Source organism: Dipodomys merriami, unplaced genomic scaffold (assembly GCF_024711535.1).
Source record: "Dipodomys merriami isolate MVZ:Mamm:240054 unplaced genomic scaffold, mDipMer1.0.p SCAF_34, whole genome shotgun sequence".
Classification (NCBI taxonomy): domain Eukaryota; kingdom Metazoa; phylum Chordata; class Mammalia; order Rodentia; family Heteromyidae; genus Dipodomys; species Dipodomys merriami.
The window spans coordinates 14079881-14093415 of NW_027204937.1; the positions used below are offsets into that span (position 1 = coordinate 14079881).

General features: G+C 45.4%; 1 protein-coding gene across 1 annotated transcript; it reads right to left on the reverse strand.

Annotated features, from left to right (window-relative positions):
* Positions 1 to 848: 848 nt before the first annotated feature.
* On the reverse strand, positions 849 to 12330 carry LOC138803264 (Krueppel-like factor 17). Its single transcript, XM_069987085.1, has 3 exons — positions 12248 to 12330; positions 3052 to 3892; positions 849 to 1858 (listed from the first exon to the last, which is right to left on the reverse strand). The coding sequence occupies exons 1-3, from the start codon at positions 12302 to 12304 to the stop codon at positions 1614 to 1616; spliced, it is 1143 nt and encodes a 380-aa protein (XP_069843186.1). The 5' UTR covers positions 12305 to 12330; the 3' UTR covers positions 849 to 1613.
* Positions 12331 to 13535: the final 1205 nt, after the last annotated feature.

Below are 13535 nucleotides of genomic sequence, written 5' to 3' on the forward strand. Positions count from 1 at the left end.
TTCAGTTATCTGTCAGTTTGCTTCAACACTTGAAGGACTTCTAGGTTTTATTCTTACTGAAATCAAGGATCATTTCCTGCTTGGTCCCAGTGGCTCATGCCTGTAATCCTAGCTGTTCAAGAGGCTGAGATCTGAGGATCACAGTTTGAGGCCATCCTGGGTAGATAAATACAACAGAGTTATCTCAACCAGCAAAAAGCTGGAAGTTGAGATGCAGCCTAAGTGGCAGAGCACTAGCCTTGAGAAAAATAAGGCCAAGAGCATGAGGTCCAAGTTCAAGCTTCAGACATCTCTGCTTCAGAAAGCCTCTCTGATTTCCTCTTTAGAAGTTTATCTTCCTCATGGCCATTGCATCCAGGTGGAACTTTCTACTCCTAGACCAAGATGGCTCCATGAACACAGGAATCAGATCCGAGTCATTTCTCTACAGCCATTGCTTGACAGTGCCTGGGCACTGGACTGGGTTCAGGCCAGTATCTATTGAAGGCATCACCTGTTCTTGAAGAGACCCATTTCTGGGGAAGATAGATCTTGGTTGGGATCCTAACTGACACTTGATGACCTAACAAAATTCCTTATTGGTCAATAAGATAGCCTGTTGAATCCACAAGTGGGGCTTTTCCCTACCCAGTTTCCAGGATTGCCATCATCCTTTCACTCTAAGGAGAGCAAGACAGGATAGGCCCCTTAATATCTGATTTCCCTGGCCTAAATGGAGGAGAATATAGGGTGATTTGTCCTTTTCTGCCCTAGCTAATGGCATCTTCTCCTCCTACCCCTACGCCATTATAAAACAGAACCTAAAACAAGACCTAAATATTGATGTTTTATTTGTCAGTGAGGTGGGAAAGAAGGGGATGTTAGGCAAGGTGATACACTTCTAAGCAGAGCACTGCTCCATGACCCCGTAGGGGTTGGCCTTGCAGCAGTCCATGGGAGAGAAGAGAGAATTGATCTGCATGGCTCCCTCCTCTCTCCCACTTCCAGTGAGTCCAGTTCTAGGTTGCTGTGGCTGCCTGGGGTACCATAGTCCCCTCCTGTGGTGGTATAATCTAGCCAGGTCTGATGGGAAGAGCCAGAAACTGGACTCATGAATGGATGATGCTAAGGAGAATCTGGTGTGGTACATATGATGTGTCTAACACAGCTCAGAACTGGGTTTTTTTTTTTTCACCCATTTTCCAAAAGATGAGATAAGGTATAGTTTCAAAGACCTTTCCCCAAAGTCACTGAGTGGTCAGATTCAGATTTGAATGTAGCTAGGCTCTAGAAACTATCGAAGACCAAGATCAAGAACTTGGCCTTTCTGCAACAGGGAACGGAGAGTCATTAGAGGGTTTCAAGCTAGGGAGTGGGGGGAGATAAAGGTTTTTAGCATAGCTCTCTAGCTCCCTGCTCCCTCTTCCCATCTGGCTAAATGTCAGGTGGCCAGAGGTGAGGGATTTGAAACAGTTTGAGAGTTTTGAGGAATCCCTAAGCTTCATTTGGGCTTTGACACTGAACTCCTAGGTCTTCCTCTGGCTCCATCTAGACCAACACCTACCAAACAGATGAATGGGCCAGAGGCAGGCAGGATCTGGGCAGAGAAGCCAAACTGAAAGGGAGAGATGGACCTAAAGGCCAGCAGCAGGAGGACTGCCCATCTGCCCACTGTTGACCTGAGGTTCTGGGGATTCTGATGCTCGCTGATGAATCTTTTCGTGTTGCCTGAGATGGTCAGAGCGCATGAAACTTCGGCCACACTGATTACACCGGTGTGGTCGATCTCTGGTGTGCCTCCGCATGTGTCGTCCAAGCTCATCAGAACGGAAGAAAGACCACGTGCAGCCTTCCCAGTGGCATTTGTATGGCTTCTCCCCTGGTGAGAGACAAGGGAGACATGGTATTCAAAATAGATTAAACCTAGCCAGGCACTAGTGGCTCATGCCTGTATTCTTAGCTACTCAGGAGACTGAGATCTGAGGATCACAATTCAGAGACAGCTTAGGCAACAAATCTCAAGACTTTATCTCCAACTACCAAGTAAAAGGCCAGAATTGGAGGTGTCAGCCAACTGGTATAGTGCCAATCTTGAGTGAAAAAGCCGAGAGAGAACTCAAGGCCCTGAGTTCAAGCCCCAGTACTTGTGTATGCAAGTGTGTGCACACACACACACACACACACACACACACACACACACACACACACACACACACACACACACACACACACACACACACACACACACACACACACACACACACACAAATAGGCCAAAACCAATTCCTGTACCCTTGTAGATGCAAAACTATGGCTACAGAAGTGCAGTCTTCCAATGGCATATTTATGCCACATAGTCTCTTTCTCTCCCATACTTCTTTCCTACCATTTAAAAAATATACAGAAGTCTCATGCCTATAATGCTAGCTATTCAGGAGGCTGAGATCAGAGGCTCATGGTTCAAACCCAGCCTGGATAGTAAAAGTCAATGAGACTTGCATCTTTTTTTTGTTGTTGTTGGTCATGAGGCTTGAACTCTGGACCTAAGCGCTGTCCCTGAGCTCCTCAGCTCAAGGTTAGCACTCTACCACTTGAGCCACTGTGCCACTTCTGGTTTTCTGGTGGTTAATTAGAGATAAGAGTCTCATGGACTTTCTTTCCCAGGCTGGCTTTTAACTGGGATCCTCAGATCCCAGCCTCCTGAGTAGGAGTGAGCACAGGCGCCCAGCTTGAGAATGGTACTAAGTAACCACTAAAAAGCTAAAAGTAAAGCTGTGGCTCACGTGGCAGAGCTCAGGGACAGTGCTCAAACCCTGAGTTCACACTCTAGGCAAAAAAAAAGTAAGAAGACATGGATCTGACACACCAAGTCAAAGCACTCATGGTTGGGTAGTCAGAAGATAAAATATTGAAACTAGTCAGGGGTGACTGAAATAGTGCCTGTCCCATCAGTCATTCTGGATGGTAAGTTAATGGGGTCAACAGAGCTTGGTTCCAAGCTTGGAAGAGAAACACAATTACAAAAAGCCTGAAGACTTCTCCATCCCCTCCCAACGTGGACACCTCATTCACCTGTGTGCTTGCGCTGGTGACTCAAGAGATGGGAGCGCTTGGTGTAAGCTTTTCCACAGTTAATATGCTCGCAGACGTAAGGCCTTAAAACTGGAGAGGCCCTTCTCTGAGCGTTGACGTTCTCTGCTTGCCTCTGTGGAGCAGGTGTTGGCTCCTCAGGTACGAAGGGGACTTCCTGGGATACTGATTGGTTTACAAGAGAATGTTGGGATTCTAAAGACATCAATAATTGAGACTGAGCTGAAGGCATCTCCAGATTGTAGGGCTCTCTGTTGGACATCTGAACCATAGAAGGATGCATAGCCTGGGTCTCGGAGGAAGGCATGGTCGGTCCCAAGATCATTTTAAGTGTGGAAGATGTGTTGGTAGAAGACACTGTTGAGGAGCCAGAATAGGGCATTGCTGGAGCACTGGGGTGGGAAATTACTAAGGTTCTACCAGAAGCTGTGGCTGGTGGCCCACTGGAGGGCATCCTTAGATGTTCACTGAAGTTCATGGCCACTCCTGGAACACCTGTGTCTCCTAGGGGCATCACCTGGGACCCTTGGCACATCATTGTCCCAGACTGGGAAGGAGACATTCCGTGACAGTACATCTGGGGAGGAATAGAAGCCACTTGGGAACAGTAGCCTGCTCCATGTTCCATGCTCCATGCTCCATGCAAACCCATTTCATCCACATTTTGCTCAGATGCTTTAGCAGCTAAGAGACGGTTCCTCCACATCTCCATGACCTGAGGAAACAGTTGGAAATTTGATAGGCCATGGTGCCAAGAAGTATGTACTGTACTACTTCTGGTAGACATAGATATATCCAAGAAGGATTTTGACTTCTCATTATCCTAGGAGAGAGAGAAAAAAAAAAGTCAGGTGGCATTCACTCTAACTATTTTGAGTTATACTTTTGTCTCTCTTCCCCATCCCACTCCCCATACTAATATAGGATTCTATCACCTGTGGTCTGAATTATCCTGCCTCCAGACCATACTTGGGCTTTCTATGATGTATACAGGTCTGATGAGGAGTAAAATGTATTCCTCAATGTAACTCGCTTTCCTACAGAGCAACAAAGAAAAAACATACTTCATCACCTACATCTTCAGCCATGTGTCCAGAAAAAGTGCCCCCAAAATTCAAGTGACATATTAAGGGCTGGGTCAGTGGGAAAAAAAAATCTCAAGCCAGCTGAATGGGTGCAGAAAGCACACAGCTGGGTAGAGACTTCAGTAGGACCTGAACCTACAAAAATCTTAAGAGGCTGTTTCAGATGTTACCTAAGAAGAGGAAGATCTCCCCTGTGGGCAGATGTGAGATCAAGGAGACACTATAGAAAAAGACAGATGGGCTGGGAAGGTGGCTCAGTGGTAGAGTGCTTGCCTTGCATGCATGAGACCCTGGCTTCAATTCCTCAGCACCAAAGAAGCAGAAAAGGTCAGATGTGGAGCTATAGCTCAAGTGGTAGAGTTAGACTTGAGCTGAAGAGCTGAAGGACAGCACCCAGAGTTCAGGCCCCATAATCAAGAAAGAAAGAAAAAGACAGATGGAAAAAAATACTTAAAATGAATGAAGGGTTGTCAGGAAAGTTAAGAGCAGTGCCCCTTGATGACTGACTGGTAGAAGGGGAGGAAAGTGGTAGTGGAAGCTGTCCTGAGACATGCTTTCAGTTCTAGCTTTTTGCTGATTAATTGGAGATAAGAAAATTTCCCTAGAATGGCTCCAAACTTGGATCCTCTCAAATCTCAGCCTTCTGAGGAACTAGGATTACAAAGGTAAGCCACCAGGGCCAAATCCAATTGTTTTTAAAACCTATTGCTGCAGCATTAGAAAAGGGAGTTCTTGGGCTAAGAAGCTGGGATGGCTACCCTATTGGCTCTCATCCACTCCTCTATTAAGCTGGTCCAGAAAAGAACTGGAGGCACTTATCTGGGTACACTTATCTGCAATTAACCAGCAAAAAGATGGAAGTGGAGGTGTAACTAAAGTGATGGAGTGAAAAAGCATGAAGCCCTGAATGCAAGCTTAGTATGCGCACGCACAAATAGCAAAAGGGATAGGGAGAAGGTATGATGTGGCAGAGCACCTGCCTAGAAAACTGAGTCCCTGACTTAAAGTCCCAATAACACCTTCTCCCAAAAAAATTCCTCAAGCTGAATGTGATGATGCCTATCAGTTATCCTGGCCCTTTCAAGGCTGTTTTAGCAGGATTGTGAATTCAAAGTCACCCTAGGTTACAGAATAACTGAAAATCATTATCATCCTCACCATCCTCATCATCATCTAAAAAATGTCCTTGAAAAATAAAGAAATTAAAACATTCTCAGAGCTGAGAGATCATTGCCATTTTATCTTTCCTGTAAGAAAAGCTAAGACAGTCCTTCAGGATGAAGAGAAAGGACACAGACTGTAGCTTGGAATCACAATCATAAAAGTTATTATTATTGTAACTTTAGTTTTTAACTCCACTTTTTGTTTTCTACACAATTTAAGAGACTAATGCATAAAGATTATAAACCCATATTTCTGAGCCTATAATGCATAAAAAGTGTAATGCTATAAAGAATAATATAATACTGTAAGTATCTGTGCTATTCAGAGTTAAGCTGGTATAAATTCAAATTAGTGTTATAACTTTAGAATGTCAGCTGTAATCCCCATGGTAACCACAAAGAAAATAGTTACAGAATACATACAAAAGGCAATGAGGGGGGAATTTATGGTTTTACATCAAGGCTGAGGATGTAGCTGGGAGGTAGAAAGCTTGCCTCTCATGTATAGGCCCCGGTTTGATCCCCAGCACCTCAAAACATAACCAGGCTCATACCTATAATCCCTAGCTACTCATAAGATTGAAATCCAGAGGATCAAAGTCTGAAGCCAACCAGGGGAGAAAAGTCTGAGACATTCCAAAATAACCAGTAAAAAGCAGAACTAGAGGTTCAGTGGTAGAGCCCCAGCTGGGCAATCAAACTAAACAAGTTCAAGGCCCTGAGTTCAAACCCTACTAACACACACACACACACACACACACACACACACACACACACACACACACACACACACACAAACACAAAGGAGAAACAAAAAAATTAACTAAACAGGGGCTTGGAAGGTGGCTCAGTGGTAGAGCGCTTGCCTTGTATGCATGAAGCCCTGGGTTCGATTCCTCAGCACCACATAAGCAAAAAGAAAAAAAAGCCGGAAGTGCTGTTGTGGCTCAAGTGGTAGAGTGTTAGCCTTGAGCTGAAGAGCTGAGGGACAGTGCCCAGGCCCAGAGTTCAGGCCCCACGACCGGACCCAAAAAAAAAAAAATTAACTAAACAGCTGGCACTGGTGGCTCACACCTGTAATCCTAGCTACTCAGGAGGCTGAGTTCTGAGGATCTCGGTTCAAAGCAAGCCTGGGCAGGAACATCCTTGAGACTCTTATATCTAATAAACCACCAGAAAACCGGAAGTGGCCTTGTGGCTCAAGTGGTAGAACACTAACCTTGAGCTTAAATGCTCAGGGACAGCACCCAGGCCCAGAGTTCAAGCCCCATGGCCAACAAAAAAACAATAAATAAGGGGCTGGGAAGGTGGCTCAGTGGTAGAGCGCTTGCCTTGCATACATGAGGCCCTGGGTTCAATTCCTCAGCACCACATAAGAAAAAAAAAAGCCGGAAGTGGCGCTGTGACTCAAGTGGTAGAGCGCTAGCCTTGAGCTGAAGAGCTGAGGGACAGCGCCCAGGCCCAGAGTTCAGGCCCCACGACAGGACCAAAAAAAAATAAAAAAATAAAAAAACCAATAAATAAATAAATAAAATAAACAAAAAGGACATAATGTAGAAATAAAGGACCAACTGACAGAAAAAGCCAGACGTGGCACTGTGGCTCAAGTGTTAGAGTGCTAGCCCTGAGCACGGAGAGGCTCAAGGACAGAGCCCAGGACCTGAGTTCTAACCCCAGGACAGGCAAAAAAAAAAACAAAAAAACTTACAAGATACAGGACATTTATCTAGTAAAGGGTCCAATACAACAAGATAAAATAATAACGATCTATGTACCTAATAACCATCAACACACACAAAGGCTAAGAATGAAGAGACAAACAGTTCTGTAACAATGGTTAGAGACTACAACACCTTACTCAACAATGGATATAACAGTCAGAAGTAAAAAGGACTTGAAAAATAACCAAGTAGATCTAAAGACATACACAGAATATTCTACCAACAACAGAATTCACATTCTCCTCAAGAATGCATAAGGCATTCTCCAATACAGATCATGAGGGGCTGGGAAGGTGGCTCAGTGGTAGAGCGCTTGCCTTGCATGCCTGAGGCCCTGGGTTCAATTCCCCAGCACCACATAAGCAAAAAGAAAAAAGCCGGAAGTGGCGCTGTGGCTCAAGTGGTAGAGTGCTAGCCTTGAGCTGAAGGGCTGAGGGACAGTGCCCAGGCCCAGAGTTCAGGCCCCATGACCAGACCCCTCCCCCCCCAAAAAAAACAACAAAACAGATCATGACAGTGTACAAGCCATTCTCAACAGACAGGGAAAAGTTTTGAGCTATAAAAGCATAAGATTTCAATCTAGCTTTGTACCTTAAGGCACTGAAAAGAATAAACCAAAAAGCTAGTAGGATGAAGGACATAGAAGAAAAACAATGAGACTAAAAGTTGGTTCTTAGGACTAATAGACAAAACTGCCAAACGTTTAAATAAAGATTATCATTGACAAGAACCGTAATTATAGTACATAAGTGATTGGATAAGCTAGATGAAATGGACAAAATCCTAAGAATGCAAAATCTTTCTTTCTTTTTTTTTTTGGTCCAGTCGTGGGGCCTGAACTCGGCCTGCCTGGGCGCTGTCCCTCAGCTCTTCAGCTCAAGGCTAGCACTCTACCACTTGAGCCACAGCACCATTTCCAGTTTTTTTCTTTTTTGCTTAAGTGGTGCTGAGGAATCGAACCCAGAGCCTCATGCATGCAAGGCAAGCGCTCTACCACTGAGCTACAATCCCAGCCCAAGGAGTGTTTTATTATTTCAGTCCTCATTTTATTTATCCGTTCTATCCAGGCACTATGGCATATGCTTACAATGCCAGGATTTTTCTTTTTGTCAGCCATGGGGCTTGAACTCAGGGCCTGGGTGCTGTCCCTGAGCTTTTTCGCTCAAGGCCAGTGCTCTACTACTTTAAGCCACAACTTCACTTCTGGTTTTCTGGTGGTTAGTTGGAGAAAAAGAGTCTCACGGACTTTCCTGCCTGGGCTGGCTTCAAACCATGAGCCTCAGATCTGTATCCTAAGTAGTTAGGATTACAGGCATGAGCTACCTGTGCCTGCCTATTTTTAAAATAGAGTCCCTAAGCCAGGTGCTGGTGGCTTATGCTTGTAATCCCAGCTACTCAGGAGGCTAGGGTATGAAGATCAGGGTTTGAAGCCAGCATGGGCCAAAAAATCCTCTTGAGACTCTTATCTCCTATCTCCAATAAACTACTCAAAAAAGCTGGAAGTGTCACTGTGGCTCAAATGGTAGAGCACTAGCCTTAAGTACAGAGAGGCTCAGTGACAGCCCAAGTCCTGAGTTCAAGCTCCAGGACCCCAAAAAAAAAAAAAGAACACAAAAGGGATTCCTACCAGTCATAGTTATGACACTTTCAGAATCAAAAAAAAAATATATATATATATATGGGCACTGGTGGCTCAAACCTATTGCCCTAGCTACTGAGGAGGCTGAGACCTGGAAGGTTCAAAGTCAGACCAGGCCGAAAAGTCTGAGACTCCAACTCCAAAATAATTAGAAAAAGGGTGGATGAGAACCATGGTTCAAGTGTTAGAGTGCCATCATAAGCAAGCAAGCTCAATGAGCTTGAGGCTTTTTGTATAAAACCAGAGCCAGCCAAATTAATAAATATTTATAAATAATTTATTTAGGGACTGGGAAGGTGGCTCAGTGGTAGAGTGCTTGCCTTGCATGCATGAGGCCCCGGGTTCAATTCCTCAGCACCACATAAGCAGAAAAAACAAAGGAAGTGGCATTATGGCTTAAGTGGTAGAGCGCTAGCCTTGAGCTGAAGAGCTGAGGGACAGTGCCCAGGCCTAAAGTTCAGGCCCCATAACTGACCAAAAAAAATTTTTTTATTTATAAATAAATAATAAAGCCAAGCTTTGGAGGCTTGGCTTAAGTGGGGGGGTAGGGGGGGAAAAACCTGTCTAACAAGCAAGAGGATCTGAATTTAAACCCCAGTACTGCCAAAAATGAAAATAGAGTGGGGAAAAAAAAGAATGGTAATTGAAAGATTGAATCTTTAAGCCCAAGATAACAAAAAGCTACCTTCTATTTCAGCTTTGAATGTTATTCATTCAAATAAAAGAATTAAGCCTTTATTCTGTCTTTCCAATAGGAAACTTATTTCAGAGTTACCAAATGAAGGCTGGAAGTATTGTTTATTAGTACTTAACATGTCTGAAGCCCTGAATTCAAAGCATACATACAAAAAAGTTTAAAGAACTCTACTTTAGAGGTAATACTAGAGTGAGAATATTAAGCTAAATTATATCATTAAAAACCAACCTAATAAATCCAGAAAGTAGAAGACAATAGGATCACACAAAAAAAATGTCAATCCTACAAGAAAAGGAAATTCTTACTTCAAAGATGCTCAAGAACATATCAAATGCAGTGCTGCTTTTTTTTTTTTTTTTTTTTTTTTTTTGCCAGTCCTGGATCTTGAACTCAGGGGGTGACACTGTTCTTGGGTTTCTTTTGCTCAAGGCTAGCAATCTAACACCTGTGTCACAGTGCCACTTCTGGCTTTTGTGTGTATGTGCTTAATTGGAGATAAAAATCTCATGGACTTTCCTGCTCTGGCTGGTTTGGAACCTGGATCCTTAGATCTCAGATCTTTAGTAGCTAGGATTACAAGCTTGAGCCACTAGCACTTGGCACAGTGTGCTTATCTTGAAACTGAATAAATGGCTTTGTACATACCAACTGAAAAGGACATTTTAGCAACATGTAAAAAAACTTGAGTAGGGCTGGGAAGTTGACTCAGTGGTAGAGCGCTTGCCTTGCATGCCTGAGGCCCTGGGTTGGATTCCCAGCACCACATAAGCAAAAAGAAAAAAGCCGGAAGTGGCGCTGTGGCTCAAGTGGTAGAGCACTAGCCTTGAGCTGAAGAGCTGAGGGACAGCACCCAGGCCCAGAGTCCAGGCCCCACGACCAGACCCCCCCCCCAAAAAAAAAAAACTTGAGTAATGATTGAATCTGAAATGAAAATATAATGAACTCTAACAAGATCATGTTTTCTCTAAAGAAGAAAATGGACTCTTTTTTGAGCCCTAGATAGAAGACTTGGGAGGTCCCATCTGCTTTTCCAACACTACATGCTGAGCAGCCAGCACAAGGTAGATACCCAGGAACACTAAAGACTATTGGGTGGGTTTTTCTGGGGTAATCTGCCTCATTGTTCTCCCTCTCAGGAATGGCTCTCGTTTTCCAATCTCTCAGAGGCCAACATTTTTAGGATAATCTAAACACATCTACATGGCTATCTTGCCTAATCATTCTCCCCAGTTTTCTCCATATCACTAAGACTAAGCAGTTGCACCTCTTACACTACTTGGCCTCAGGACTGTGAGAAACTGCTGGCCATACTCTTCTTGGTCTGTGTCCTTCCCTTGGCCTCCCTAAGACACAGTACATGAACAGCCTTTCTTTTTCCCTCTCCTCCAGTCATCCCCCTCCTCCACAGCTTTCCCTTGTATTCAATGCATTTTTATTATAACCTACACACATTCTCCTCTATACTTTAAGTCAATATTAGATTCTGTATAATAACACAATGTAAATGCCACATAAATACTTGTATTGCTTAGAGAATATGACAAGAAAAAAAGTTTTACACATGTTTGGTACAGACACAAGTTTTTTCCTGAAGAATATTTTTATCCTCATTTGGTTGAATCCACAGGTAAAGATATAGACAAATTACAAGTATCAATTATTGTTAGTTCTACCTCCATATATTTCCAGAATCTATTGTTTCTCCTTCTCCAGTCAGGCCGCCATTTTGATTCTTATTTAGATTATCACAATGGTTTTCTATTGTCTTTAACTCAGTCCCATCCTCCAGGGCATTCTTTAAAAGTGCAAATCTAATTATCTGGGAATAGCCAATTCCATGTCAGAATGGCCTCCAGTTCCCTAGACCGGAAGTGCTTTAGCCAGTAGCTCTCTAGTGCCACTACAAATCTTAAACTCCTCTCCTCTCCTTCCTCCCTCCCTCTCCCTCTCTCTCTCCCCAGCCCAGCTTGTTTTTTGTTGTTATTTTTGTGGTTAATTGTAGAGTCTCTCAGCTTTTTCTGCTTAGCCTGGCTTTGATCATCAGATCTCAAACTTTCTAAGTGGCTGAGATTGCAATCATGAACCCCAGATCTCCAGCAAAGGGCTCCAATAAAAGTTCTATCTCCCATTCTTCTAACTTCCTGCCTTAGCTTCCCAGGGTATGGGACCCATCTCTGTGGGGCACCAGTGGCTCACGCCTGTAATCCTAGCCACTCAGGAGGCTGAGATCTGAGGGCTGCAGTTCAGTGCCAGCACAGGCAGGATAGTCCATGAGACTCTTAAACCCAAAAAACTACTCAGAAAACCGGAAGTGGAGCTGTAGCTCAGAGTAGTAGAGCACTAGTCTTGAGCCAAAGAGCTCAGGGACAGTGCCCAGGCCCAGAGTTCAAGCCCTATGACCAACAAAAGAAAAAAAAAGATCTCAGGCCAGATGAGTTTATTCATCTTTAATAATTATTTGTGCACAATTGCCTTCCTCAGTCTCCTGCCCACCCCTGCCCCCATTCCTTTCTTTTTTTTAATCCCTTAGGGAAATTTTTCTTTCTTTTTGTTTTTTGTCTCTACCACTTGAGCCAAAACACCACTTCCGGTTTTCTGAGTGGTTTATTGGAGATTAGAGTCTCGTGGCCTTTCCTGCGCAGCCTGGCTTTGAACCGCCATCCTCAGATCTCAGCCTCTCGAGTAGCTGGGATTACAGGCGTGAGCCACCGGCGCCAGGCTGGAATAGTTTCTTTATTGAAAAACTTCCCCTCCCTTGACCGTCCCGCCCCCATTTCTGCTTCCTTCGGCCTCCCCCACCTCTCCCCTCCCTCCTGGCTCCCCCCACCCATCACCACCGCCCTGCAGCGGCCCAGGGCGGACACTCGACTCACCTGCGTGGGCTGCTGCACAGCCTGCCACTGGCTCAGCTCCTCAGCCTTTTGCTCCATGTCGGCGGGGGCCAGCCGTACTGTGGGGGTCCAGACCCACGTCCAAGCAGAGGGAAGTCGGCCTCGGCAGCAGCTCGCGCCGATGCGTAACCCAGCGAGGGCACGCCACAATCACAATGCTTCACTGAGCTTCTACTTAGCTCCGCGTCCGGGGGCGGAGTCAAGGGCGTGCCCGCCAGCCACACCCACCCGACGCCGGCGTCGCCGACCCCGCCCTCTGCCGGCCCACACCGCCCGACTCGGTTGGACGGGCGCTGGGCCTTGAACTCCCGGCCTGGCGCTGGCTCTGAGCTTTTCCGCTCAAGGCTAGCGCTCTAGCGCTTGAGCCACAGCGCCACTTCCGGCTCTTTGATGGTTGACTTGGAGTTTCCTACCTTGGCTGGCCTCTAACACTGTCCTCAGAGCTCTGCCACCGAGTAGCTAGGATGATAGGTGTGTATCATCAGAGCCTGAATTCTGTATCACTTTTTTTTGGAGGGGTGCTAGTCCTGGGGCTTGAACTCAGGGCCTGGACGTTGTCCCTGAGCTTCTTTTGTTCCAGGCAAGGGCTCTACTACTTGAGCCACAGCACCACTTCTGGCTTTTTTTGTTTATTTGGTACTGAAGAATCGAACCCAGGACTTCATGTGTGCTAGGCAAGCACTCTACCACTGAACCATATTCCCAGCCCTCTGTACCACTTCTTCTTGCCCTATTTACCAACCTCTGCCTGAACAGTTGCTTGACCCAAGGGGAAAGCTGGGGACACCAGGACTGGACTTCAGCCAGTCCTGAAGTCTTGACATCAGAGGGAAGACAGGGGGAAAAGTCTGGCCAGAGCACCAGGGCAGGTATAGGGCCTCTGCAGATGGAAGAGGAACACATCTGTCACCACCCCTCCGGCCCCAACCCTTGCCATAAGCTTTTGGAGGTTGTACTAAAGCTGGGCACATGTGTCTCTTGTTATATGAATCACAGTCTGGTTGCTGCCACACTATCTCATAGACCTTACTAGGAATTGAACCCAGGGGCTCATGGCTGCTTTAGCCATGGGCCCTTTTTTTATCTTATTTTTGAAACTGAGTCTCAGTAACTCTGCCCCTGCTCACTTCAAAGTGGTGATCTTCCTGCCTCAGCCTCCAGACTAGCTGAGACTTATAGGTACATGCCACCATGCCCAGCAGTATTCTACAATGCTGATTGTGTGCGCACACACTGTGTGTTGGATTCTGTTTTGAGGAAGTAGAGATAC

What these genes read in the sequence shown, in the direction of transcription:
- LOC138803264 (XM_069987085.1), bottom strand. Translation starts at nt 12,304, where the DNA reads ATGGAGCAAAAGGCTGAGGAGCTGAGCCAGTGGCAGGCTGTGCAGCAG. An exon ending in CTGTGCAGCAGCCCACGCAG is followed by an intron (nt 3,893 to 12,247) that starts GTGAGTCGAGTG and finishes TCTCTCTCCTAG; the next exon opens with GATAATGAGAAGTCAAAATC. An exon ending in TCACCAGCGCAAGCACACAG is followed by an intron (nt 1,859 to 3,051) that starts GTGAATGAGGTG and finishes GTCTCTCACCAG; the next exon opens with GGGAGAAGCCATACAAATGC.